We start from the raw sequence: 27134 nt of genomic DNA on the forward strand, positions 1-27134 counted from the left end.
CGTTGCAGCTCTGTATTGCTAGGTGGAGTGTTATGCTGCATAAAAGATTTATACGAAGATATGAAGAGGAAACCACGGTGTCATTTATTTTTCCCCATCCTTGAGATTTTACCCATTCTAGAAATATAATAGGACCCCTCCAGTAGAAGCTGCCAAGGGGATGTAGTGTGTCAGAAAGACTACTGTGAATAAGACTGGAACCAAAAACCTTATTTCTCTTCCAGATTAAATTTGATAGGCCACTTTAATTTATGCTTCTGAATACTGACTGTATAACAACAGGAAGATGTTTCATATAATATACTATTCTTGTTCCTAAGGCAGTGGGAAAATTGTTTAACAGTCCCTTTAAAATGTCCCTTTAAAAGATATCTATATAAAGCTCCAATGAAATAAATGCAGTACAGAATTTACTATTAAAACAAAGGTATTTGTTCTGAATTTAAGTGTCAGATAGTTTCTGCTCTGCATTTCCCTCAGGGGTCTACCTTTTTGTCCTGTAATTAGTTTTACCTGTGTTTTTGTACCTGGCATTAATTATAGTCACAAATCACATCTTTTGAGACCTAGCTACAATATTAGTGCCTGATTTATGGGTAGATTCACATGGTTAGATGTCGACATGCTAGGATTTACACAAACAATTAAGTGTAAGCACAGAATCCAGGTCCAATAAATTGAGACTATAAATTGAATTTGTGAAGAAGGAAGCGAGATCTGACAATCTGACTCAGAGTACTCCTTGTACCTAAACTGTGATCTCCCACTAATGCAAACATCTATTTTCAGGAAAAAGCAACAGCCACTCCATTACCAAGAAATTAAAAACATGCATTTCACTTGAAACCAAAATATGGGTGCTGTCTACACCTAGTTCAACAACTAATGAAAATGTTGAATTTACAGAAGTTGGCCATTCTGCTTATTGCAGCTTTTTTTCAAAGGAGAAAAAGGGTTAGGTGGCCAAGTCCTCCTAAATTTTCCTTAGAAAACAACAGCCAGGATTGCTGATGCTGGTGCACAGAAAAAGCTGTACTGGTGGGTATAAAAAGGAAATAGCTCCTTGGATACATACTGACAATAAAACTGCAATTATATGACAGAGAGAACTTCTTCAGAGATAACCTATATGTCTAGTATCAACTGGCTAACCCCACTTCTTCATTGTAAAACAATTACTGAAGAAAACCTCCTGGTTAAGACAATGATTTTATATTTTCATTTCAGTGTTCATCTGAGTTAATCTACTTGTTCAACTTATAGCCCATAGGCTAAGACATTATCATCGTATTATTCTTGCAGCTGAGAAAAGTCATAGGTAGCCCGGCCATTCTTGGATGCTCAGATAGCCACAGGTCATTGTCCTGGACTCATAATTATATCAGCTACTAGTTAGAAGGCAAATCATGTTTTAAGGGGGAGCTGGGGGGGAAGATAGATTTTGACTAATGTACCATGGTACTGTACATTCCTCTTTTGAAATCAATTCTAAAATCTTTCAGATTACATTTGTGGCATGTCAAAGTGACCTATCAAATTTAATCTGAAAGATTACCATGTGGATTGCTCCAGAGTGATCTCCTTGATACGTATAAATATTGTTACAGTGTATCCCTCTGTTATTCAAACCTGTTTGATGCACCTGCTGAAAATCCACTCAGCTGCTGAATTCATTTGGATAAACTGAACAGCTACTAGCTACCATATTAAAGGGATAAAGTATTGTGTTAAATAAAGCTTAAAAGGGAAGTTTGCTATACAATACCAACAATTACAAGGTACAGTATTGTACCAAACTTAGGAGCAGAGATGCAGATAAAGAGAACAGATTAGTACACAGTACCAATAGTTACAAGTTAATAAGAAAAATGCTGCTGTTTGGATAACCAGGGTTTGGATAATCAAGAATGTACTGCACTCTTAATAAGGCACTGATAAATTTACGATATTCATCTTTGTTGGCTGTGCTAAATGTAGTAGCAGTTTTATCAATTCCTTTTCTGCATTGTATTAACAGTATCAAAGCTGAGCATTCAAGCTATGTCTAAAAATAATTAATAATGCACCTTTCAGCAGAAACATAATAAATATTTTATGCTCTATATTCACTGTAATAGCATCTTGTTGGTTATTTAATATCTACACAAAAAGATGAAAGACTTGAGATAAATACAAAAATTACTTACCCTTCCTACTTCCACTAGATTAGTAACCATGACTATACTGGCTGTGTTTTCATGCCAAACCATTCTCCAGAAGTCATATATCGTCTCCTGCATTGGCCCTGAAACAGTATATCAAAAGGTTACTTTCTGAAAATCTTGGAATTGAAAGCTTGTCTCTAGGGAACTTTGAAAGACTATGTCTATATAGATAAGTATCATTATTGTCATATATTTAATCTCGGTTGAGTTTCTTTCTTGTCATCCAACCTGTCCTCATTTAGATTTTTTTTAAATAGCACTCTGAAAAAAAGTTGATCCACATTTATATATTTATCTTTGTAATACCCAGAAGTGAAATTATGAAAATGGATAACATTAGTCTTTCTGCTAGCAATTGGATGATATCCTGGGGAAACTGTACATAGAATGAAATGAGCCTCAATGGCCTATGTGGCCTTTTCTGGTTTCTAATATTTTTCTTAGCATAAGCGATCTATCAAATTAGTCCAATTCCTAAATTGTACTTCCTGAAGTGAGCCAGAAGTTATGATTTTTTTTCCTGCAGTATATCATTTTTTAAAGTAGTGCGGGAAACAGTAAAGAACCCTGGCATGACATTACAATGGTCTTCTCTGCAGCACTTATCAAAAGGAATGACCCTGAAGAACTGTATTTCGGGATTCAAAAACCTGCACTCTCAGGGCTTCATGTAATATTGCGCTAAAACAGACCTGCTCCATGTCAGCCCAGTAAATATTGACAGAAATGTAAAATCCTGAAAAAAAAACATGTCCCTAATTTTGTACTCTCCTACATCCTTGTGTTCAGCCTACCATTCCAACTTCTGAATTTGAAACCACACTAGGTCAGCAAAACTGAACAGTCATAAAATACTATCAATTACAAAAGTACCTAGATTCCACAGTGAATCACAGTGAATTACCAAATCTCCATGATGCAGAAAGCAATTAGTTGCTTATTCAGGAGAATGCCATTGATCTATTCATTTGGGGACAAATGGATAAATTTATCAACCTAAACTCTCCAATAAAGAGAGACCTACACACTTGAAGCTTTAATAAAGCTGTTTATTTTTTTAATTTTAAATTAGGGCTGTCTGCAATGGATGAAAAGTTTTGGTATTTTGGGGCTCCTTTTGATAGTGTTATCATTCAACTCTCAGAATCAGAACATTTAATGAATAAAATAATAATACTTTTTTATAGCCATGTAAAACCACACACTGCTCTGCTAAATACATCTCCATAATGTAACTAGATGCAATATGTTGGGAAAGGGCACCATTAACTTAAAAATATAAAGTTATATGCATCATTTAAACATACTATTATTATTTGCTGTCACTTATGTAGATTATTCTTAAATGTTTTTGCTTTTACCTCCTTTCCCGCCACCCCATTTTTCTACATTCATAGGTCTATATGATATATACAGTCAGTTTTACTGTTTCCCTTAGAGTCAGCCAGTTTTCCCTCTGCTTTTGTTGGTGTTTCACATAGCATTATGGGAGAAAAAGGCACTTAAAGAAATAGGAAAATATGATTATAGGACCCCCCAAAGTTGGCAGGAGGTCTCAGGGCAGGCATAGTAACATAATCTACCTTCTAATTCAGTTTTGAAATGTGATAGATTTCGAGCTGACAGTGTGACTTTAAAACCTGAGTCCATGTTTTTAATTTAAAAGGCAGAACATCTGATACTTCTGAGAGAGATTAGGCTTTCAAGCATGACAGGCTAGAGTCATTTCTCACCATTTGGAATCCTAAACTGACTATCACACTGCATCTAAGTCTCCTATATATTTTATACAAAACTGATCTGCACTCAATTTTCTTGTGCTCCATTGGGATATCGTGCATTATGGGTGCATTGCTGGGTTGTTCTATTTTCAAATCGTTATGTAAGATTCAGTGTAGCTTTCCAGACAATAAAAGCCAAAACATGATGGGCCTAATTCTGAGTCCCTCTTAGCATGACTGGTCTCGGGGAATATGACCCTGAATATTCTCTAAAGGGGCAACTGAGAATATCCACGTCGTATTACAGCTGGCCAGGCTTAAGGAATGGGTTGGACTGGAGAATAATGGCTGCCCATCAAAATGGCCTGCTGGCTAGTACCAATGGTACTGTTGAGCACACAGTAAATTAGAGCAGTCCTGCCATTGCTAGAACTGTGCTTTGGGTCAGTTCAGTTTCCGAGCTCTATACCACTCCAGTCTGGAGAGAGCAAACAGGTGACATCCTGTTTCCATCAGCTGTGCTAAGCATATGATCACTTCACCTGAGGATCAAACCCATAGTCATTAGAGCATAAAACCACTAAATAATAGTTTCATAGTTTCTAGGGTCGGAAGGGACCTGAGCAGATCATCTAGTCCGAACCCCTGCCATGGCAGGAAAGAATACTGGGGTCAAATGACCCCAGCAAAATGTTCATCTAACCTCCTCTTAAACACCCCCAGGGTAGGGGCCAGCACCACTTCTCTTGCAAGCTGGTTCCAGACCCTAGCCGCCCTGACTGTGAAGTAGCGCCTCCTGATATCTAACCTAAACCTACCCTCTGCCAGCTTGTGACCGTTATTCCTGGTCACTCCTGGCGGTGCTCGGGGGAACAGTGACTCCCCCAATGCCTGCTGATCCCCCCTGACTAGTTTATAACAGGCCACAAGATCCCCCCTCAGCCTTCTCTTTTGGAGGCTGAACAGGTTCAGGTCCCGCAGCCTGTCCTCATAGGGCCTGCCCTGTTGTCCCCTGATCATACAAGTGGCCCTCCTCTGGACCCTCTCCATGCTGTCGACATCCCTCTTGAAGTGCGGCGCCCAGAACTGGATGCAATACTCCAGCTGCAGCCTGGCCAGTGCCGCATAGAGGGGGAGGATCACCTCCTTGGACCTGCTCGAGATGCATCTGTGGATGCATGCCAAGGTGTGGTTGGCCTTCCTTACTGCCTCTCCACACTGCCGGCCCATGTTCATCTTGGAGTCAATGATGACCCCCAGATCCCTTTCCGCCTCTGTGCTGACAAGAGGGGAGTTCCCCAACCTGTAGGTATGGTGCCGGTTGTTCCTCCCCAGGTGCATCACCTTGCACTTGTCTGTGTTGAAACCCATCCTATTCTCGTCCGCCCACCCTTGTAACCTGTCTAGGTCTGATTGTAGCTTGTTGCATCCTTCCAATGTGCCCACGTCCTCCCACATCTTAGTGTCATCAGCAAATTTGAACAAGGTGCTTTTTACCCCCTCATCCAAATCGCTGATGAATATGTTGAACAGCGCGGGCCTGAGGACCGAGCCCTGCGGAACCCCACTGCCCACGTCCTTCCAGGTTGAGAAGGACCCATCCACTACCACCCTCTGGGTGCGGCCCTCCAGCCAGTTGGTGACCCATCTGACTGTGTGGGTGTCTACACCACAGCCCCCCAGTTTCTTAATGAGAACAGGGTGAGAGACAGTGTCAAAAGCCTTCCGGAAGTCCAGGAAGATTATATCCACTGCTACCCCTGCGTCTAACGATCTGGTAATCTGATTGTAAAAGGCCACCAGGTTGGTCTGACAGGACCTGCCACTGATGAACCCATGTTGGCTGCCCCTAAGCATGCAGTCTCGTGCTGGCCCCTCCTGGATGTTTGCCAGCATAATTTTCTCGAACAGCTTGCCTAGGATCGAGGTGAGACTAACCGGCCTATAGTTTCCTGGGTCCTCCTTCCTGCCTTTTTTGAAGATGGGGACCACGTTGGCCCTCTTCCAGTCCTCTGGTACCTCACCAGAGCACCATGAGTGCTCATAAAGTTGTGCCAGGGGACTTGCAGTGACCTCGGCCAGTTCCTTTAGAACTCTAGGGTGGAGATCATCCGGGCCGGCTGACTTGAATACGTCCAACCCCTCCAGAAGCTCCCTAACTAAATGCTTGCTATCCCATGGCCCAGGTGTGCCTCCCCCGGGGCCCAAGGGGGGCCCAGCGGGGAGGTGGCTGTTCTGGTCCCTACTTAGGAAGACGGAGGCAAAGAAATCGTTAAACATGTTAGCTTTGCCGTCTGGTGTGACGACCAAGTTTCCCATGGCGTCCTGCAAGAGCCCCACATTACCCGGGACCTTCTTTTTACCCCCTACGTATTTAAAAAAGGACTTCTTATTGTCCTTAATCTGGGAAGCTAGTCCCAGTTCCATCTCCGCCTTGGCCTTCCTAACTGCCCCGCTACATCCCCGAGCAACTATAGAATAGCCCTCCCTGGTGACGACCCCTTCTTTCCATTGGGTGTAAGCCTCCTTTTTAGCAAGAAGACATTCCTGGATGCTTTTGGTGAGCCACGGAGGCTTGTGTGCTCTCCTGCTCCCTTTGATCCTCGTTGGGATTACCTTCCTTTGGGCTTGGAGGATTGTCTCCTTAAGGAGCGACCACTCTCTTTGGACACCTGGCTCCCCTCCCCACCGGGACCTCAGCGCTTCTCCAACTATCCTCCTTAGCTCGTTGAAGTCTGCCCTCCTAAAATCTGTGCACCTCCTGGGTTAGATGGAGGTCCTACACTCTGGCCAAGAACCTACGGGAGCGTTCAGACCTGGCTGAGTGCTCTTCCCAGCAGATGTCTGGGAAATTCAGGTTCCCCATGACAACCACATCCTTAGGCTTCACTAATGGGACAGATAACCAGCATTTGGCTCCTGTTCCCTACTTACCCTAATTAATGTTAATTTAAAATTTACAACTTTAAATGAAGAATGTCATGCAATACAATTTTAGTTACGGGGCTCTGCTAGAGTATCTCTATCAGATGAAGTCTGTAGTAACATAGAACAGAACAGATATAGTCTTAGCTTTAAGTAGCAATAATTAATAATAATTGGGACCTAGCAGACCACCTAAGGCTAAAAAGAAAAGCCTACAAAGGATGGAAGACAGGATTCACCTCCAAGGAGGATTATTCTGCACTGGTCCAGTCCTGCAGGGAGCAAACCAGGAAAGCCAAGGCCGCAACTGAACTCCAACTAGCTTTGAGCATCAAGGACAATAAAAAGTCCTTTTTCAGATATGTGGGGAGCCAGAGGAAAAGCAAGGGCAACTTTGGACCCCTACTGAACCAGATGGGGCAACTGACAACTGACGCCCAGGAAAAAGCCAACCTATTAAATGGGTACTTTGCATTGGTCTTTCATCAGTTCCATGGGACGCCCATGTCCACAATGGGACAGGGAGGTCTGGCTGAGGGAGATCCCCTGCCCTCCATTAATGCTGACCTTGTGAAGGAACACCTTGAGAAGCTGGATAACTTCAAGTCAGCTGGCCCTGACAATCTACACTCAGGGTACTCAAGGAGCTGGCAAGCATCATAGCCCAGCTTCTAGTAGGGATCTTTGAAAACTCCTGGCGCTCTGGTCTAGTGCTCAAAGACTGGAAGAAGGCCAATGTGGTGCCTATCTTCAAGAAACGGAGGAAAGTGGATTCGGCTAACTATAGGCCCATCAGCCTGACTTCTATTCTGGGGAAGATCTTAGAAAAGTTTATTAAAGAGGCCATCCTTAATGGACTGGCCGACACCAACATCCTGAGGGATAGCCAGCACAGGTTTGTTGTGGGTAGGTCTTGCTTGACCAATCTCATTTCCTTCTCTGACCAGGTGACCTATTACCTGGACAAGGGAGAAGAGATTGATGTCATATATCTTGACTTCAAAAAAGCCTTTGATCAAGTATCAAAGGCCTTGGGTCCATCATGATCCCCTGGCTGGGAAATTGGCTCCAAGGTTGGACCCAGAGGGTAATAATTGATGGCAGTCACTCATCATGGTGTCCTGTGACCAGTGGGTTCCCCCAAGGCTCTGTCCTTGGACCCATATTGTTCAACATCTTCATTAATGATGTGGACACTGGAGCCCGGAGCAGACTGGCCAAGTTTGCCGATGACACCAAACTTTGGGGCAAAGCATCCACGCCAGAAGACATGTGGGTGATCCAGGCTGACCTGGACAGGCTCAGCAAATGGGTGGATGAGAACCTGCTGGTGTTTAACACTGAAAAATGCAAGGTTCTCCACCTTGGGAAGAACAACCTGCAGTATCCTTATAGGCTCGGCAGTGCTACGCTGGCTAGCACTACGGAAGAAAGAAACTTGGGGGTCATCATTGATCACAAGATGAACATGAGCCTTCAATGCGATGCTGCGGCTTGTAAAGCGACCAAAATGCTGGCTTGCATCCATAGATGCTTCTCAAGCAAATCCTGGGACGTCATTTTCCTCTTGTACTAGGCCTTGGTGAGGCCACAACTGAGTACTTCGTCCAGTTTTGGGCTCCACAATTAAAAAAGGATGTGAAGAAGCTTGAGAGACTCCAGAGAAGAGCCATGCGCATGATCAGACCTTACGACGACGGGCTGAGAGCCATGGGCCTCTTTAGCCTGGAAAAGTGAAGGCTCTGGGGTGGTCTGATGGCCACCTATAAGTTTATCAGGGGTGACCACCAGTATCTGGGGGAATGTTTGTTCACCAGAGCACCCCGAGGGATGATGAAGTCGAACAGTCATAAACTACTGCGAGAACGTTTCAGGCTGGACGTAAGGAAGAATTTCCTTACTGTCTGAGCCCCCAAGGTCTGGAACAGCCTGCCATCAGAGGTGGTTCAAGCACCTACATTGAACACCTTCAAGTGCAAATTTGATACTTATCTTGCTGGGATCTTCTGATCCCAGCTGACTTCCTCAATGATCTTCCAAGGTCCCTTCCAGCCCTAATGTCTATGAAATCTATGAAATCAATCTACCACCACCGTGATCCTTTACCACTGTTTCTAAAGGAAAAATCTCTCAGGCAGCTACCTTATAATCTACTGTTCAAGGATTGGCCTAAGGGCTGGATAAAGGGTTCAAGAGCTCTAATCCTGGCCTAACACCAGAGGCTTATGGGGTCCCGGATCAATCATTAACCTTTTGATCTGTCAGTTCCCCACTTGTACAATGGATATGTTAATGTTCCCTTACATGACCATGTTGCCATTTGCTCTAGTTACTGTTTGTAAAATACCTTGGAGGCAGAAGTGTTAAGAAGATTTGGACTGTTGCTATTGAAATAATAGAACTTGACTGATTCCCACAAAGATGGGGTACCTCACCTAGATTGTGGTGCTCCCTTCTTTTAACACCAGCAAAGCAAAAGGAGAAATTAAGGTGGGACAAGCTGGAGAGGCAGGGAAAGGAAGAATAACAGCTTTATATGATGCTGGCTCTTGAACCAAAGTAAATGTTCAGCAGAAACACCATTTGTGGCAGCCCATGGGAATGCAGCTGCTGACAGAATCAGGAAGAGGCTACTTCTTGTGGGACAATCAGAATTCCCTGCAAGGGAATCTGGAAAGTTCACAATATAATTTTAATATTTCATATTTCCTCCAATCTGATTCCAGGCAAAATGAAACCTTGATATACAGGAGCTTTATTACAATCAGAAATGCCAATTATCACTAAGGCTTGATAGTGGAGAAAAAAAGGGCCTCGCTGTTTGGGAACCAACTATGATGTTGATGGGATGTTTCATGGCTGTGTAGAAGTCTACCTTCTCAATGTCACTATTAGGATCTGTGGGACTGGAGAACCCCTCTCTAAAAGACCCTGTTCGCTTCTACTTCCACAAGGGTATTTTAGAGTAATTTCTCTTCCCTTACAGAATAATCTGAGAGAGAGGACAGCTGGTTACTAAATCACAGAAGTGGCTTATTGACCATTATGGATTCTTTGCACCTATCTGTTCTTAGCTTGAAACTTTTCCACAGTAAATGGAATCTGTCCTATGGTTTACACATTCCTGTACTAAAATCCCTAACCATACCAAGGAACAGAACCAAAACACCAGTTTCTTCTTCCTGTTGTTTAGGAGGAGGAAAATTAAGGAGCAGAGGAAAAAAATTCTTAGAAAAAGAATCCTGGTGACCACTACACTATGGCTTTAGCAGATGCTGAACTTGGTCAAATTTTTAAACTTTCCTCCAAACAGAATTCATCAGTTTGTTTCCCCCATGTGCTGTTTGCCAGCTGTATTAGCTTAGATTTCCCTCATATTCTTCTCAGAATCAGCAGTGGAAGAAACACCCTTTCCTGCAGTCAGGTATGCTTCTGTCACCTTCCCTTGATGCAGTAAGACAATAATAATTAAAAATACCTTGTGCTAGGGGAAGTGGTGATCGTTGATTATTACAAGTGCTTTCTTATTTCATCCATCCAATCCCTATACCTACCCTCCAAACTTCTTTCAGATTCAAGACATTGCAGAAAAAAAAAATCCTAGCTTAAAGTCTCCAAAAAGTAATTTTTTTCTAGCTCATTTTTCTTTTCTTCTTGACATTTTTCAAATTATTTTCTGACATCTGAATAAATTATTATTCTGTCACTTGTCTCCAGACAGAATTGAAAAGCATTAGAGGCCAGGTAGGGGTGTAGAATTTATTGTCATCAAGAGCTGCACAATATGATTCTAGAGAGCCATGGTCAGATGAAAAAGAGCTGATAATTGTTATAAGCCTGAAGTGTAGACATGTTTGCACAATAGGCAAGAAGGGTACTCTCAGCAGTTGCCCCTTGTGGGAGTACAAGGTCTGAAGAGAAGGTACTATATTTCTGTGAGACTAAGCCTGTGGCATACTCCATTAACTATATAATATAGTATTTGGTATCAAAGATCTCTGCTGTGAAGAAAATCAAGACCTGAACTCTTGCTTGCTGTAAAGGTTCAAAGTAAAGTAAAGAAAAATCCCCACTTACATGCATTAATGAAGAAAACTCAATGACATGGTCAGTTGTGTGGTTATAACCCACATTTTATGAATTAAAAACAATTAATGGTACAGTTAGAAACCCTCATCACATTTTACAGGGTGAAAATCATGCAATTTTTAAAAGAAAGTTTAAACCTTAACCTGTACATAGAGGTTTTTTCCATAACCTACTCCAGTTCTTAGTATCAAATGACCCAATACCTGTACTTGATATTTTTCAGAGTCAGGCAAACACTTAAACTGACCTCCTGATATGTGGTACCTTTGCTGTGGTTAGCAGAGAAATCAATCTCAAGTTGCATGGACCAAAAAAGCAAATGGAGCCAGAGAGCTTCATAAGTATGGCATGAATACAACATTGGCGTTTCAGGCTTGTCATGTATGGTATTCGTACTCAATGGAGCACTGAGCTGCACTGTGTGCATCTCAATATTTAATTCTGAGGATATGGACTTGGGGATGTGGCCTGTTATAAGGAAAAGACCAGCTGCAAAATCTGAAACTCACTTTTAAAAACTTTTTTGAAGCCCAGAACCAGAAACTTCCCCAGCTACCAAATCATATTGGGCCTTTTTATTTTTCACATGAATGATCTATATTTTCTAAAAGAGAAATTAAAACATGAGGTATAAACAATGAGCTAATACCTTATCTGACACTTGCTTCTATTGTAATAGTAGGTTCATGTTCTCATGTTTGGTTCCCATGCAAACAGAATTAAATGATAGATATTGGAACTGAAAATATATGGAGAAGCAGAGCTCTCATGCTTTTCCTGTCCCTCTAAAGGGAAAAGCATGGGAAAAGACGAAAAGACTGGTTCAGACTGGGCACAAAAAGTGTGGGAATCTTATGTATTTGAGAAGGCTACAAATTACAACTTCAAAAGAAATACAATGAACCTGCTTTTACCCTGTGCTGACCTCCATATGATATGGGACAGGAAGGTAACGAAGTGACTCAATTTTTGACTCCATGAGATGACTTGTATCTAGTCTGGGTGGGCAGCAATAGCTACATTTTCTCTTTCCTTTCAGGAAAACTAGCTGTAGCACTGTGGGTCCTGCCACCTAGATATATGTGAGAGAAGCAGTTTCTGAACCTGTTGCTAAAATTCAGGAATACCTGCATAAGGGCAACCCCACTTTAGCCCTTCATCTGATGTAATTTAATGAACTGAAAAGTACTGTATTATCAACTTTGGCACCGAAGCTCAGAAACAAAGCTTAATGGTTCTCTTTGCAAACGCACAATCAAGGATACATACTACACAGCAGAAACAGGACACGTACAGTTTAAAGCGTAACAAAAACAATTAGTGGAGGAAAAAAATAATAGAATCAAAGTTATTTAATTAAAAGTTTGGGAATGTTCCTTTCTCTAATGCAACCTTTAAATGGGGTAACCCAGATATTAACAGAATAATCTACGGTTAGTTTCATCGCATGAGGCACCACTTATACGCAAAATTACAGGAATATGCATGTTCTGCTAGTACCGTAATCTGATTGGCTAATTATCTGAAAGCACTTTTTATAATTTTCTTTTAACTGTGATAGAATTAAATAAAGCATTTTGGTTTACAGTAAAGTATATGTTCAGAAAATATGTTAAAAACTGTCTTTTAAAATAGTGAACTTGGATTCTTGTTTTAGGTTAATAAATTTAATTGTTTTATATTAAACAAAAATCTGTCTTACTTCAAGGATTTCTGGTTGTAGCCATGTTGGTCTAAGGATATAGGCAAGGTTCTTTGGGTAGATGTGATATCTTTTATTAGATCAATTGAGTCATTGGAAAAAAAATGTTGGCAAGCTTTGGGGCGCAGTCACCCTTCTTCAGGCATGGGGCATCTCTGCTGTTCTGACACTCCAAGAAACAGAAGAAGCTAAAAGTGTGGCAGGATGTCAGTGAAAATGTAAATACTAGAATTAGAAAGACAAAAGGTGAGGCACCAGAATGAACGTGCACCGAAAATCAAAGACAAGAATACCCAACTACCTGTGGGTGCACACTTCTCGCAGGACAATCACTTCCTCTCCAAGTCTCTCAGTTGTAATCCTCAAAGGGAACTTACAAAACACTTTTCACAGACGAGCCTATGCACTTCACTTCATAAATCTACTAGATACTAAAAATCATACTAAAAATCATAGACTCAATATAGACATTGGTTTTATGACACATTACAACCTGCCTGACATCTGATTCACCAGGTACTTGCCTGACAGTCTCTTTTCTACCTTGTACTCTATCACTGCACTGTCTCCCGTTAGCCTGTTTTCCCTGCTCTCTTCCCCCTCCTCCTCCCCACCTCTGCCTCACCTTTTGTGTCTAATTCTACTATTTACATTTTCACTGACATCCTGCCACACTTTTAGCTTCTTTCATTTCTTGGAGCCTTAGAACAGCAGAGACTCCCAATGTCTGAAGAAGGGTGACCGCATATGAAAGCTTGCCAATTTTTTTCCCCCCAACTACTCAGGTGGCTAATAAAAGATATCACATCTACTCAAAGAACCTTGCTTGTCTTACTTCAAGTACATTTCTTTAAAATGGCCAGCATACTCTAGATCAGGGCTGTCCAACTGGCATACTTACAAACCACCTTCTCCATTATTTGTCTTTTATGTTTTTACCAATATGTACTGGTTAACACTTAGACAGGCTTTTACAAAACATTATGACATAAATCTCTGTCAGAAACAGAAATTCTCTATATTCTTCTACCTCTGCTTTTAAACTGGACATCAAAATATGCTCCACTTTGAATCATACTCTTGTAACTTTAATTTAATGTAGCCTCCAATTTATCTTCTTGTCTTTAACAGTGCTACTCTACTGCTACTCTGCAATGTGAAAAAATAGAAAAGCATAGTACAACAGCACTATTCTGTAGTTGGACATGAAAAGCAACACTCAGATATGTTAATAACAATGTGAATTTAAACTATGGATGTAAAGATGGATTTTTTTTGTAAGACGCACACCCCACATACAGTGCCAATACAGAACGGAACTGACTGGAGCCTGTTAGCATGTTGTTTCCAGAACACTCTGCTTATCACATAGAGATCAATCTTGCCTTGGACTATGAAGCAACAAAGACTCTGTATGAGTAACCTCTTTTAACTACAAACTAAATACATTTCCTTCTGACCAGTGTAATTTCATGGCACAGCACTGTAGAGAATACTTTGCTAATTTTCAAGAACAATACTTCCCTGCTGTCAGCCAACCAAGTCAGTACTCCTTGCTGACTACAGTTCTATGTATATGTAAATTGGCTTCTGAATCTAAATCCCATTAACTTTCAGTGAACTTAGGGCACTGGTTCTCAGTCTTTTTAGATTTAAGAACAGCGAACATGATGTTTTCATGGTCACTGTTGCCAGGAGTTCCCTCTATATTTAAGTCGGTCACCAGGTTGTCTCCTTTGGCCAGGACCAAGTCTACCAGAGTGTCACCTCTGGTTGGCCCATGCACCTCCTGAGTCAGGAAGAGCTCCTTGACACAGGCCAGGACAGACTATGACTGATCCAACTTGGCCGAGTGTTCCTCCGAGGAGATGTCTGGATAATTAAAATCACCCATGATGACCATGTCACGTGCACATGCGGTCTCAGTCAAATCTTGGGTGAACTCCAGTTCCTCCCCCTGGTTTGGTGGTCTGTAGTATACACCAACAGTTAGGTCTCTCTCACTGCGCCACCTCCCCACCCCTCTGCAACTTAGCCCAGAGGGTTTAAGCTGTCCATTTTTGGAGCCGATGTTGGCCTCCAAGGAGGTGTACTGCTCTTTTGCATAGAGAGCAATGCCTCCACCTTTCTTCCCAACCCAGTCCCTTCTATGCAGGGTGTAGTCCCCTATAGCTATGCTCGTCATGTGAGGAGTCCCACCAGGTCTCCGTAATCCCTACTAAATCAAAATGCATACTGGAGAGTAGGAGAGCTAGCTCCTCCTTGTTCCTCATACTCCTGGCATTAGTATATAGGTACCTGAGTCCTCCTACTGAGGCCCTTGTCTTCCTGTCCCGCTGATGGAGAACTATTCTCTAAGTTCCTGCAAGTGAGGCTCTCCCAGTGCCCCTATCTATAGGGCTTACTTATATTTTGGTCAGATGACTGAATAATGTCTATTGAACAATTTGTTCAACAAATTTTACAATTAAAAAAATATTCACTTAATTCATAGACCTGGACAAATGATTTAAACACACATTTTGGCAGATTTCTTTTGAGTGGAGAATGAATACATAATTTTCTTCATTATCTTTCCAGCTCTAGTTTAAAAACAGATGCAGAAAAATCACGAATTTCTAAGTTTTAACTGCTTTGAACTAGCAACTAGAAGTCTCAATTATGGATTGTGTTAGGGATTGCATTATGCATTAAATACATGTTAAAGTAAAAAGAATGATTCTGTTCCGCAGAGTTTTTAATCTACACACATCATGAGGAAACAGGATGAGGTTAGAACAAACCAGCTATGCTGATAATGTGTTGCAGTGACAGCGTGCCAATTGCCTTGGACATTTATGGGTTTCTTCCACTATCCCTGGTCCATACTGATGTTTCCACCATGTTTAGACATAGTCACAATTGCACTTAGATATATTTTTAAAACTGAGGCCTGCCTTTGCTTGTGCAGTCTTGACAGGTGCTATTTAGGAGATTTTTATAGCATCATTGTTAATGCTACGAGGTAACTTTCCATCTAATAGTGTTCCACACTTATTGATTGACATTTCCCAACTGCTAGAACAACTCAGTTTGTTCTGTATCAACAACATAAAATGAAAATGTCATATGATTTTCCAAAGAATAAATTGCATGTTTCCCATAATATCTTTTGACTGCTTAGCAAAACTCTGCAGCAGGGGAATGTAGGAAATGCTGTTTGAATGGTCCAGCTTTTTTCCATCGCTCCTATTTCTGTTACTGGACAAGGCTGGATACAGCAGGAAGCATAAAAGATCTGTATACACATAATATACCTGTTTAGTTACACAACATTAAAACAAGAAAAATTTTTTTTTGCATATTTTAAGTTGTTATAAACTTAGCCAAGCTAGTAAAACTGCAGACTCTTTCTTTTTTCTCCATATGGTAAATACCTGTTAGAGCTAAGTTGGAATTGATTATTATTTAAATATATATACTTTTGAGATTGCAAAAATCTTTCCTTTCCACATCAGGAACAAACAAAGACTTTTCAAAATTTTTCCTGAAAAACTGGGGAACCCTGCCACACTTTTCTTTCAGTCCAGTTTACAGGCTCCTGGCAGCACTTGGTGTCACCGCTCCAGACCCTGCTGTGTCCCCCTCTCCTTCTGCAGGCCAACTGCTCTGCTGTGCTGTCACCTAGCTGATGGCTCAAGGGGTGCGGGGCTCCCAGATTATTGGGACATGGAGCTGCCCATGCCCTCTCCACAGGGGTCTTTTCTGCGGAGGTGCTGCAGGGCCAGCCCCCTGCCATGCTGCTGCTGCACCCCGAGCGTGCCCCTGCTGTGTATGTCCTGGCCGATGCACAAGGAGCTATTTGTGTGTATGAGGGGTGCTCGATCCACTATGCCCTCCTGCTGCTGATGGCCAGGGTGTCCTAGGTGCACCTGGCATGGGGACCCTAAGCTACAGTGGTGTTAGAGGCAAGCCTAGGCTGCTCTGCAACCTCCACTACCACCTGGAGGACTACCTGTGGTGGCATTACATGTCCCTGCCCCCGGCAGTGGAAGAGGATATCACTGCTGGCATCGATGCATTCCACAGCATGTGAGAGGCCCATGCCTGCCTAGCTGTGGGGGCTCAGACTGCTCAATAAAGTTTTGCACTGTCTCCCGCCTCCCTGTGTGCTGTGGGGAGGGAGCCTAAGGCCAGGGGAGTGTGGCCAAGCTGGGTAGGGAGTGGGGGCAGGGGCAAGAGGTAGAGGCATGGGCAAGGACCCTTCCCCAAGTGCAGGATTTATCATGTGGCCAGGTGGATCCACATGGTCATGGTTGTTGGCAATGGCATGCAGCTCCTGGCAATATTCTGAGAGCAGGGTGTGGCAGGTGGGTCCCCAGCCGGGGGCCTCCCCATGGAGGTGCTGCTGGTGGCCAGCAATGTCATGGCCGGCTGCATCTTGTGGTAGGGGCTGGGGCTGCGGAGCTGGTGCAGCAGGTATCGGCCTCAGTTTCTGAAGGAGGGAGCAGGGGCCCTGGCAAAGGACTGACAGCTGTGTGGCAAAGGCTATACCCCACAGCACCTACAAGGTCAGGGCAGGCTGCTGGGGGTGGGTTGTGGGCAGGTGGAGATGGCCTCAGCAGCCAGAAGTTGCCTGCAGCCGGGCTTAGGGGCCTGGCATGCCTGGCTGGAGCTTGCAGCAGCCTGCAGGCCTGCACAGCACAGGCCAGGCAGCCATGCAGCACTGGGGTGCAGGCAGGCAGAGGCTGCTGGCCTATGGCCTGCCTAGGGGTACACGGGGCTTGAAGTCGCCTCAGGCTCGCTGCTGGTGTGAGTGCCCACAGGCTTTTAAAGGCTTGAGGCAGGGGCTGACACAGAGGCAACCCAGCCCTGGGGCTGACCCTCTACTGGCAAGGCTGACCTGGGAGCTCGCATCTACACGTGCGTTACTGTGCAGTAACTAATCACTAGTAAATCTGATACCTTGCAGTTAGCATGTGCACATATAGACACACAAGCTTACTGTGCAGTAAACTACGCTACTACAGGGTGTAATAAAATTGCTTCTTCAACTCAAAAATATTATTCCATTTTGTCTACCTGCTCCTCATACTTTTCCCCAGATCCTTGTTGTGAATGAATATAGTCAATGTTCAGATGGTTTATTTTTTACACTAAAAAATGACACTTTTAAATGCATAAACCACACACTCTACTCAGAAAGATAACCAACAACATTCTGTAATCCACATTATAATAAAAATAACAATGTTTCAGACTACAAATTTATTTCAATGTATTATCTCCAGAGGAGCCTTGCAATTCAGACAAGCCACTCAGAATGTATATATTTTTTTCTCCTATAAATCTGAAAAACTGTTATACTAATTTCTTCGCTCCTCACCTGGATTTCTTCATTTATCAGTATTGTGCTTACCAGTGTTTCTGAGAATTATGAAATTATTCACATACTATCAAATATTATATGCACCCTGAGGCATACCTGTAACTACAGAATGGACTAGGGAATAAGCTTGTATCGCCTTTGCAGGACATGATCCTTCTTAACTTCAGAATAACTGCAGTAAACAATTAAATCAGAATGCTGCGACAGTCTCTCAGCATTGAAACATTGTTGTAACAGGAACTGTCACTTTCACCAACTCTAGCAAGAAATAGCCAAAAAATGTCTTGCCATAGGTCTGGCCTGCCTTTAGAACCATACCATCAATGAGTGGAAGTAGTCTAAAGTGTAGCCTGGCTGCATGTATAGTAGAAAAAAATATGGTCTGAGCACTCTTGCACAGGAATGAGAAAGGTAGGTGAAGAGAGAATTCAAAAGTCTTCACTCTAGCATGCAAGAGCATAGAAGAATGCAGATGTATGAAGAAATGCATTAGTTGAGTAAGTTAGAACTATTTTGCTAACACCTACAGTACTACATCCCATTGTGGATGTCACTATTCAAAGATAATATAACTGCTATGGAAAACATGACAGGTTTCAAAGATTTGATTTGGATTCAGATAAGAGGTGGAGAAAAGTTGTTTCATTTGTTTCTGGAGAAGGAAATAGGTTCTGGTTATAAACTCACTGAACTTTTATTTTTCAGAAATGAAAGGATGAGAGGCCCTCACAAATACTGCCTGACTTTCTTTAGGCTGCTGAAGCCTGGCTGGGAATTGGGATTCAGACAGGCTCTAGAAAACAGAGTGTGGAAGCGGAGGCTTAAAGCCAATGATTCCTTGACAAGTTATATTTTTCCACTACTTCCTCTGTCCTTAAGCTAGGCTTCAACATGATTGACAAGTAGATTAGTAATACTCTACAAAGCCTGTCCCTGCCTAGCCCTTCATCAAACACAAATTACAACAGCATTTTCCAGCTAGGATGGGGACAAAGTCATCAAACAGTCGATGACAGATGCTCAGAAAAATCATAGCTACATCTACAGTAGAATACATTTATAAATTTCCATGGAGTAGTTATTTTCTGGACAAAAATTTCATCTAAAAAGACACTACAGGGCATACGTTAGTCAATTGGCGATTTGAGGCCCTTCTGGATTAATAACTGGCATCTGCTACAGATCATTTTTGTGGCTTATAAAACCAACTTATTCACTATATTGGTTTTCAGCAGATCATACATTATTTGCATGCAGTAACTAGATTACAGTCTCATTTTTTAAAAAAGAGGAAAGATATTTTACTTTTCACAAAATCTTTTGTTAGTTTCTCTAATGGTGAAATGTTTCCCCCTAGCCTTGAATCATTTTCTGTTGCATACATTATTTAAGAAAATAGTCCCAATGCTCTCAGCTGAAAAAGACCTCCTCTCACTACAGTTGGATTCCTTATCTTTCTACATAATGCTGACATGCAGGAATCGTCCACAAGTATTCCAGACTGAATTTATAATATAGAAACACAGTCAACATGTTGTCTGTGAATCAGGGAATTATAAACGTTGCAAGAATACACTCCTCTCATTTCTCAGTGCTTTGCATTAGGAAGGTCATTTCTGCTTTCTCTGTGCTGTCCTTTTTCAACTGATTGTATTGTACCAATAAGGTCAACTGCCTCCAAGTACTCTCGAGTGAAATGAGAAGGCTGAGAGATGATCTTGTGGCCGCCTACAAATTCATTAGGGGGGCACAGCAAGGAATCGGAGATGCTCTGTTCACCAGGGTGCCTCTTGGGGAACAATGGTCACAAACTGACAGAGAGCAGATTTAAGTTGGATATCAGGAAAACTTTCTACGTAGTAAGGGTGGTCAAAACTTGGAATGGGCTTTCAAGGGAGGTGGTGTTCTCCCCTACCTTGGGGGTCTTTAAGAGGAGGATGGACAAGCATCTGGCTGGGGTCATCTGACCCCAGCACTCTTTCCTGCCTAGGCAGGGGGTTGAACTCGATGATCTGTTAATGATCCTTCCAACCCTAGCATCTATGAATCTAGGAACTGCACACCTCCAAGTAAATAGAAGAAATAGCATCCTGGTTTCCAAAAAACTCATAACAATAATAAATCTAATTTATTTATAACTTTTTCAAAGTTTTATTGTCTCATTTTGAAAGCACCTTTACAAAGGTGATTCTAGGCATGCAGTGCTCTGAAAGATGAACATAGAGGTATTAATATTTCTATTTCACATGGGCCTGCAGCAACACCTTGATCCCACAGGTGTGAGGGGAGTCTATGTGGATTTACTTGGCAATGGATTCATCAGTAACTTTCTTCCCATGCTACTTATACATCCTGCCCATGCACAATGAAATGGAAAAAAACCCACTGGGAAACTGAGTGTGTGTTTGGCTTCTTTAGAATGTTAGAGGATCCTGCTAGTTATGTTGGTAGGGATTCTGCATCAAATGGGAGACAACAGTCTCATTTGAGCCACATCACTGCTCCAAGAAAGCATTTGTGCACGGACCAGAATAGCATCGAAACCAGTAAAATGCCAAAACCTTACCTGTTCCCACATAGTTATTACTATTATCACAGAATAATAGAACAATAGGGTGGAAGGAACCTCAGGATGTAATTTAATTCAACTCTTTGCTTAAAGCAGGGTCAACTTAACAGCCCAGACAAATGTTTATCTAACTTACTCTTAAAAACTTCCAATGATGGACATTTTACAACCTCTCTAGGTACTATGTTTCACTCTCATAGACAGCAAGTTCTTCCTTACATTCCACCTAAATGTCCTTTATTGCAATTCAAGTGCATTACTTCTTGTTCTATCCCCTTTGGGCACAACAAACAATTGATTGCCATACTCTTTGGCTAGATACAGACATTACATTTTTTCCAGTTTAGGTGGTAGGATACTGGTCTATACCTGTAACAAAACAGAAGGTTGGGGCACATAGACTGGCTTCAGAATGGTGCGTCCTGGTCTAAGACAGACCTGGATTGCTGTAGTATCAGATCTACTTGATCTAGGTTAGAATAACCTATCAAACTGCAGTGCCAGGTCTGCCAGTATCCCAGAGGACTTTGTGGGGCCTCCTAACACCCTCTCACTGGGCTGCTCCAGCCAAGTGCCTAGCTGGCTCTGCCCCTGGGCTCCCTGTTTGTCAGCTGCCAGTAGGGCAGAGGCAGAGGGGGGAGCAGGGCTTGTGAAGTGCTGGAGAGGAAGCGGTCCACCCTGCATTCCCAGCCAGGTCAGTGGGGCATTTCGCCCCTGGAACCAGAGCTGAATTCCCAGATGAAGCTGCTTCTCCACAGATGTGGGGCTCTGGTCCCTAGGGAGTGCCCAGGCCCTTGCAGCTGCAGAGAAGCGGCTGCAGCCAGGAATTTGGTGCTGGCCCTGAAAGGGGGAAGGAGAAGAAAGAATCCTGCATGACCTTCCCAGAGCTGCTCTGGCACAGCAACCTGGGGCTTAAAACAGGGGAAGGACACTGTGCCTTGCAATCCTGCCAGGAATCAGGGGGTGCCATTGGAACCACCTGCCCCAGCAGCTCATGAGCCTTGCTCCCCCCAGTCCACCTCTGCCCTGCTGGGGGTGGGCCCCAGCGCCCCCCACCCCAGACAAAGCCATGGGACCCCCATGATGCCGAGTCGGGTGCGTGACAGCTAATCAGGGATGGAGCAGCTGCTCAGCTGCCCTTGGCAATGTCTGGCATGATAAGAGGCATTTGGGAGTGCCCTCACACTTCTGGCCTTAGCCAGTGCAGGTATTTGCCTGCCCCCCTCAGCCAAAGAGTGTATGCAAGCTCTGCTTATTAATGGTCCAATCTACAGAGCTTAGACAAACTTGCATAGGTTGGACCTGCAGCAGCTGAGGCAAAACCACTGTGGAGGAACGGGAGAATTCCCCTCTGCTCCCCAAGGCTGTTCCTGAGAATCACAGGGGCTAAACCAAGCAGCTGTCGAGTTTGGGAGGGGGAGTATTCCCCTCAGCTCCCTGGAGCTGCCCCAGGCTGGGGGACCCTGGGCTGGGGTGTGGGGAAGCTCCCCAAGGCAGGGGTTTCCCCTGGTGCCTGCATGCTGGGCTGCAAGGGCAGGCTCCTGGCCTGGAGGGCACCTTCTCCCTCCCACGTGTGGCAGTGGCTGAAGCAGTCAGCAGCTTGGAAGGGGGATGGGTGAATTCCTCTTACTCCCCAGGGCTCCCTGACTAGGGCACCCCAGGCTAGGGAGGAAGAAGCCCCCTGAGGAAGGGGCCCCCTGGTACCTACACGCTGGGGCCTTGGTAACTCCTTTCCCCTCCCTCTCATGGCAGCAGCTAAGGCAAGCAGCTGTGCAGGGGAAGAGGAGGTGGAGAACTCTCCCAGCTCCCCGGGTTGCCCCTGGCAGAGGAAGGGCTGTGAAGGAAGGGTTGTGAAGGGGTGAAAAGACCCCATGACAGGGGCCTTCCCTCCCGCTGCACTATGTGGACCCAAGCTATGGGGGTCTGGGGGGTTTGTTCCCCTGCCCCTTTCCCCTACCTCCCCTCCATGGGCTGACAGAGACAGGCAGAAAGCAAACTATGGAGCAGAGGGGCAGGGCAATCTCTGTCCACTGCAGCAGACAGCACAGCCCAGGGCTTTAAAGCATCCTGGGATTTTGGGGGACTGTGAGTTAACTTGAACCAGGGAAGGGATCTGGGACAGAAGTTCTATAAACCAGTTTGACTGAAATTAGTTAGGTCTTATACTACATCCATCCAGGTTTATCTTAAACCAGTTTTGACCATTTTGAAAGCCGTTTATGTATGCTGAATTTTTGTTCTGTTACATGTTTAAACCAGTTTATATGTAACTTCTGTCTCTAGCTCAAGAATGTACATATTTTAGTCAACGGATAAGAAGGAAAGACATTTTTGGATGTTTTGAGGCAGTTTTTGGAAGATGTTCAGAAGCTGGAAAGTCCTAAGGAGAAGAACTGGTGAACAGAGTACAGGAAAAGAAAACAAAGATGCAAGGCTAATGCTGTTTATCATATGAACAAACAACATTTATTTCATGGCTTTCACTAGTACAGGCACAATATTTATTGTATACTGTGGCAAAGTGGGGCTCCCTGCCTAGACACAGTGCTAGGTTCTCCACTTGTCACCCACCTGCCTCGCATGCCATACCTCCTTCTTAATTAATTGTTGTTAATTAAGGCAGGAGGCTGCCCATTCTATGCCCCGATGCCGGGGACACTATCTGCAGCTCTGAATCTCCCCTACCATGCCTCGCAGATGGCATCCTGATGTTTACAGTGCTCCTGGCCTACAGCCGGACCAATCTGAGGCCATGCCATCAGGCCTCAGTCACATACCACCCTCCTCTCACTAGGGCCTCTCTCACTCCACCTTCTCTCACAGTCTCTTTCATACATCAACAACTCATCCTGCCTTGCTCTCTCTTGGAGGGGCCCCCTTAGGCCACAGGTTTAGCTAGTCCAAACCTTGGGTTGCAGACGTACTGTCTTTTGGGCCTCTCCCATGACCCTCACCGGGGTAGTGGCCAGCCAATTACCTGACCGCATCTAAGCTTGCTCTAGCCTCTTCTGGGGGCAACTCTATATACATAAACATACTGGGCACTCAGCCCTCTGGTTTTCCTTCCCCCTCCACTGGGGCTTTTCATCTCCACCCCTTTCTGGGGCCACCCCCCACCAGGGTGTTCTTATCTCCTTACTCGGGGCTCCACACAGCCCCCTTCACTCAGGGCTCCAAAGTGCCCCCTTCACTCAGGGCTATTCCTTTCTGCCCCCCTCACTCGGGGCTACTCACCACCTCCTTACTTAGGACTACTCATCCCTGCTCCCTTCACTTGGGGCTCCACACCACCCCTTCTCTCGGGGCTTAAGTCTTCTCCCTGGGGTACTTTGTCCCCACCCCCTTTTTGGGGCTACCTCTCACTTGGGTCCTCATTTCCACCCCTCTCACTAGGGCTCTACACCGCCCCCTTACTTGGGGCCACGGGGCTTCGCTTCCTGGTGGACGCAGGTGGTTGTAGCTGTGCCTGGCCCCCAACTACCTCCAGTGTTACTTAACCCACTTGAAAGTGAGGGTTAGAGTTAAGGCAACCCTACCTGCCTTTCACTGGGGTGATAAATGGCTTGGCATTTCCTGGGGGCTCCCGCACCACAGAGAGCCCCACTAGGCCACCCACTCCTGGCAGGGTGCAGTTTAAGGTCATGCCGAGGACCAGGAGCCTCCTGACCATCCCCTACAGCTCCACCTTTACCTCCAGGATGTTATGGAGCCTTGCAGCCAGACCAGGTTACTGCCTCCCCTGCCAGTAGGAAACCGATCTGTTTATAAGGGCAGCCAGAGATCTAAAATGGCCGTTGCAATCAAGCACCTTCTGGCTGCTTGGCTCCAGTCTTAACGTGGCAGGCACCAGCAGTGCCCTGCCACACACCTCCCCCTTAGAATGGTACCTGGGGAAGGTTTCCCCTGCTGCTTCTCCAAAGCAGGCTCCCCTCGGAGCCTGTGAGAGCCCTCAAGTGGCGAGCACCTCCAAAAGTGCTCTGCCACACACCTCCCCCTTAGAATGAGATCTGGGGGGCTTCACGTAGCTGCCTTCCCTGCTGGGCTCAGCCCCAGCCTACTGAAGCCCCTGCCATGTGGCGAGTACCCCAAAGGTGCTCCACCACATATACATATAAAGTGTACAATAAATACATCGAATTGTAACTGTTTTCACACTGTGCATCAGTATTAAGGTCTCAATAGTTGATCCTTGTTCAATAAAATGTTTAATTGCTTGGCTGAATATGGGCAGACTTAATCACATGCTTGAACGCTTTGCTGAACTGGGGCCTAAATTAGTGAAGATCCAGATGAACAGGCACGAAAAATTTAAGTAGGTATCATACAATCACCTAAACTGGAATTAACAGGATACCAGGCTAACGCCCTTGAGCTGTGGGTACAAAATTCAAAGTGTGTGTCTAGAAATGGTGGAATCCTGATGTTTTGTTCTTTTGTCCTTCTAATTCTCTTCTGAAATAATTTCAAATGTTAACCTCCACCTGGAGACCAGAATCATGGCAAGCTTCTTAATGTGCCAAATGTAGAAAGTCCACTTAAGATACACACATTACACTTTTACTAGTATAAGTGATTGGAAACCGGTCTATATTCATAACAGAATAGAAGCTTGGCATACAAAACTGGTCTATACCTATAACAGAACAGAAATTCAGTACACATAGATTGATTTACAAATGCTGGTTTCAGATTTGCCACCCCACCCCCACAAAAGGCAAATGTGTGTTCTGTTTGTTACTGATGTAAACTATGACGCTTACAGAAAACAGAGTAACTTATACTGATTCCGCTTTGGGCTTTTTGAATGGCTGCACCTAGTCTTCAGTTCTGGAAACTTTTTGCTGTATAAAAAAAACCTGTAAAGAAGAAGTTCAGAGTACTAATCAAAGCTGTATTTCTGCTTAGATGCCTGAAAGGTAACTTTTAGCTGGAAAGAAATGTATTTATGTTTCTGAAAGCCCTTATTAAAATGTTCACACAATATATACAGCAGTATATAGAAAAAAAGATACTTTGTAGCAAAGAAAAAGGAAGTAAAAGTGGTTATTATAGTGGCAAATTTGTACTGCTATAGTTAAAGCTGTGTGTCACGGATGGCCCCGCGAGCGGCCGTGAGCTCGCGAGCGCCCCCTCGCCGTGCCAATTAGGGTGGTCTGACACCCTCTACTCGCCCGCCACGTCTTAGATCTTATTGGTTCAGTATGGGAGGCTGCCTACCCGCACCTAACGGCACCTCAATGGTCTCACTACCGCTCCAAAGTGGGGTCCTCTCCCCCAGCCTTATGGGCAAATGCGTGCCTCCAAGCCTCCCCCTTAGCACGCCCCAAGCCTCGCAGCTGTCCCGGGGGACGTTGTCTGGTCCCCTTCCTGTTCTGCGCCCTCTCCGGGCCTCGCCCTCTCTCTGGGGCCTGTATCCCGCTCACCGCGCCGCGCCCTCTCCGGGGCCTTGCCCTCTCCGGGGCCTGTACCGCGCTCTCCGTACTTGGGGCTCAGGTGGCCGTAGCTGTGCCTGGCCCCCTTGACCCTTTCTTGGGTCTTTTGCCCCACTGGGCAAAGTGCACCGTGCTCACCGCACTGCGCCCTCTCCGGGCCTTGCCCTCTCTGGGGCCTGTATCGCGCTCCTCGCGCCGCGCCCTCTCCGGGCCTCGCCCTCTCTGGGGCCTGTATCGCGCTCTCGGCGCTCTGCCCTCTTCGGGCCGTATCTGCGCCCTCTCCGGGCCTCGCCCTCTCTGGGGCCCGTACCGCGCTCTCTTGGCGCTACCCCCTCTCTGGGGCCTGTGTACCGCGCTCTCCGCGCCGCGCCCTCTCCGGGCCTCGCCCTCTCTGGGGCCTGTATACCGCGCTCCCCGTACTTGGGGCTCAGGTGGCCGTAGCCGTGCCTGGCCCCCTTGACCCTTTCTTGGGTCTTTTGCCCCACTGGGCAAAGTGCACCGTGCTCACCGCACTGCGCCCTCTCCGGGCCTTGCCCTCTCTGGGGCCTGTATCGCGCTCCTCGCGCCGCGCCCTCTCCGGGCCTCGCCCTCTCTGGGGCCTGTATACCGCGCTCACCGCGCCGCGCCCTCTCCGGGGCCTTGCCCTCTCCGGGGCCTGTACCGCGCTCACCGCGCCGCGCCCTCTCCGGGGCCTTGCCCTCTCCGGGGCCTGTACCGCGCTCACCGCGCCGCGCGCCTCCCGCGCTTGGGGCTCAGGTGGCCGCAGCCGTGCCTGGCCCCCTGGCACTGTGCCCCTACTGGGCACCCGGAGCCCCCAAACTGCTGGGGAGCCCCGCTGAGGCCTCCTCGCTCCCCTACAGCCTCACCCGGTCCTCCGGTGTAAACTGTAACTTAAAGCCAAGCCCGAACGGCTGTAACAAAATCAACGAAGAGCCTACCTGCTCGTAAAGCCAATGCTCCGTCCTACCTCTCATCAGGGCGATCTTGTTCCCTGCATCATTGCAGCCTGTTAGGGGTAAGGCTGCAACCCCCGGCTCTGGCCGCTCAGCTCAGCCGCAGAGCTCCTGCTTCTGCGGCAGCCAGAAGGGAACTGCTCCCTAGGCTTTGGCCTAGCTGTTTATAAG

At 45.2% G+C, this 27134-nt stretch overlaps 1 protein-coding gene across 6 annotated transcripts in view; it reads right to left on the minus strand.

Annotated features, from left to right (window-relative positions):
• The window catches only part of PTPRM (protein tyrosine phosphatase receptor type M), a 745518-nt gene that overhangs the window by 42490 nt on the left and 675894 nt on the right, over positions 1 to 27134 (minus strand). For all 6 annotated transcript variants that reach the window (XM_090039711.1, XM_090039716.1, XM_090039712.1 and 3 more), the window contains one exon: positions 2187 to 2284. In XM_090039711.1, coding sequence (XP_089895837.1) covers positions 2187 to 2284 — 98 coding nt within the window. The remainder of the gene's footprint in view (positions 1 to 2186; positions 2285 to 27134) is intronic.

This window comes from Crocodylus siamensis, chromosome 3 (genome assembly GCF_052110815.1).
Source record: "Crocodylus siamensis isolate JL-2025a chromosome 3, ASM5211081v1, whole genome shotgun sequence".
In the NCBI taxonomy this organism is placed as follows: Eukaryota; Metazoa; Chordata; order Crocodylia; family Crocodylidae; genus Crocodylus; species Crocodylus siamensis.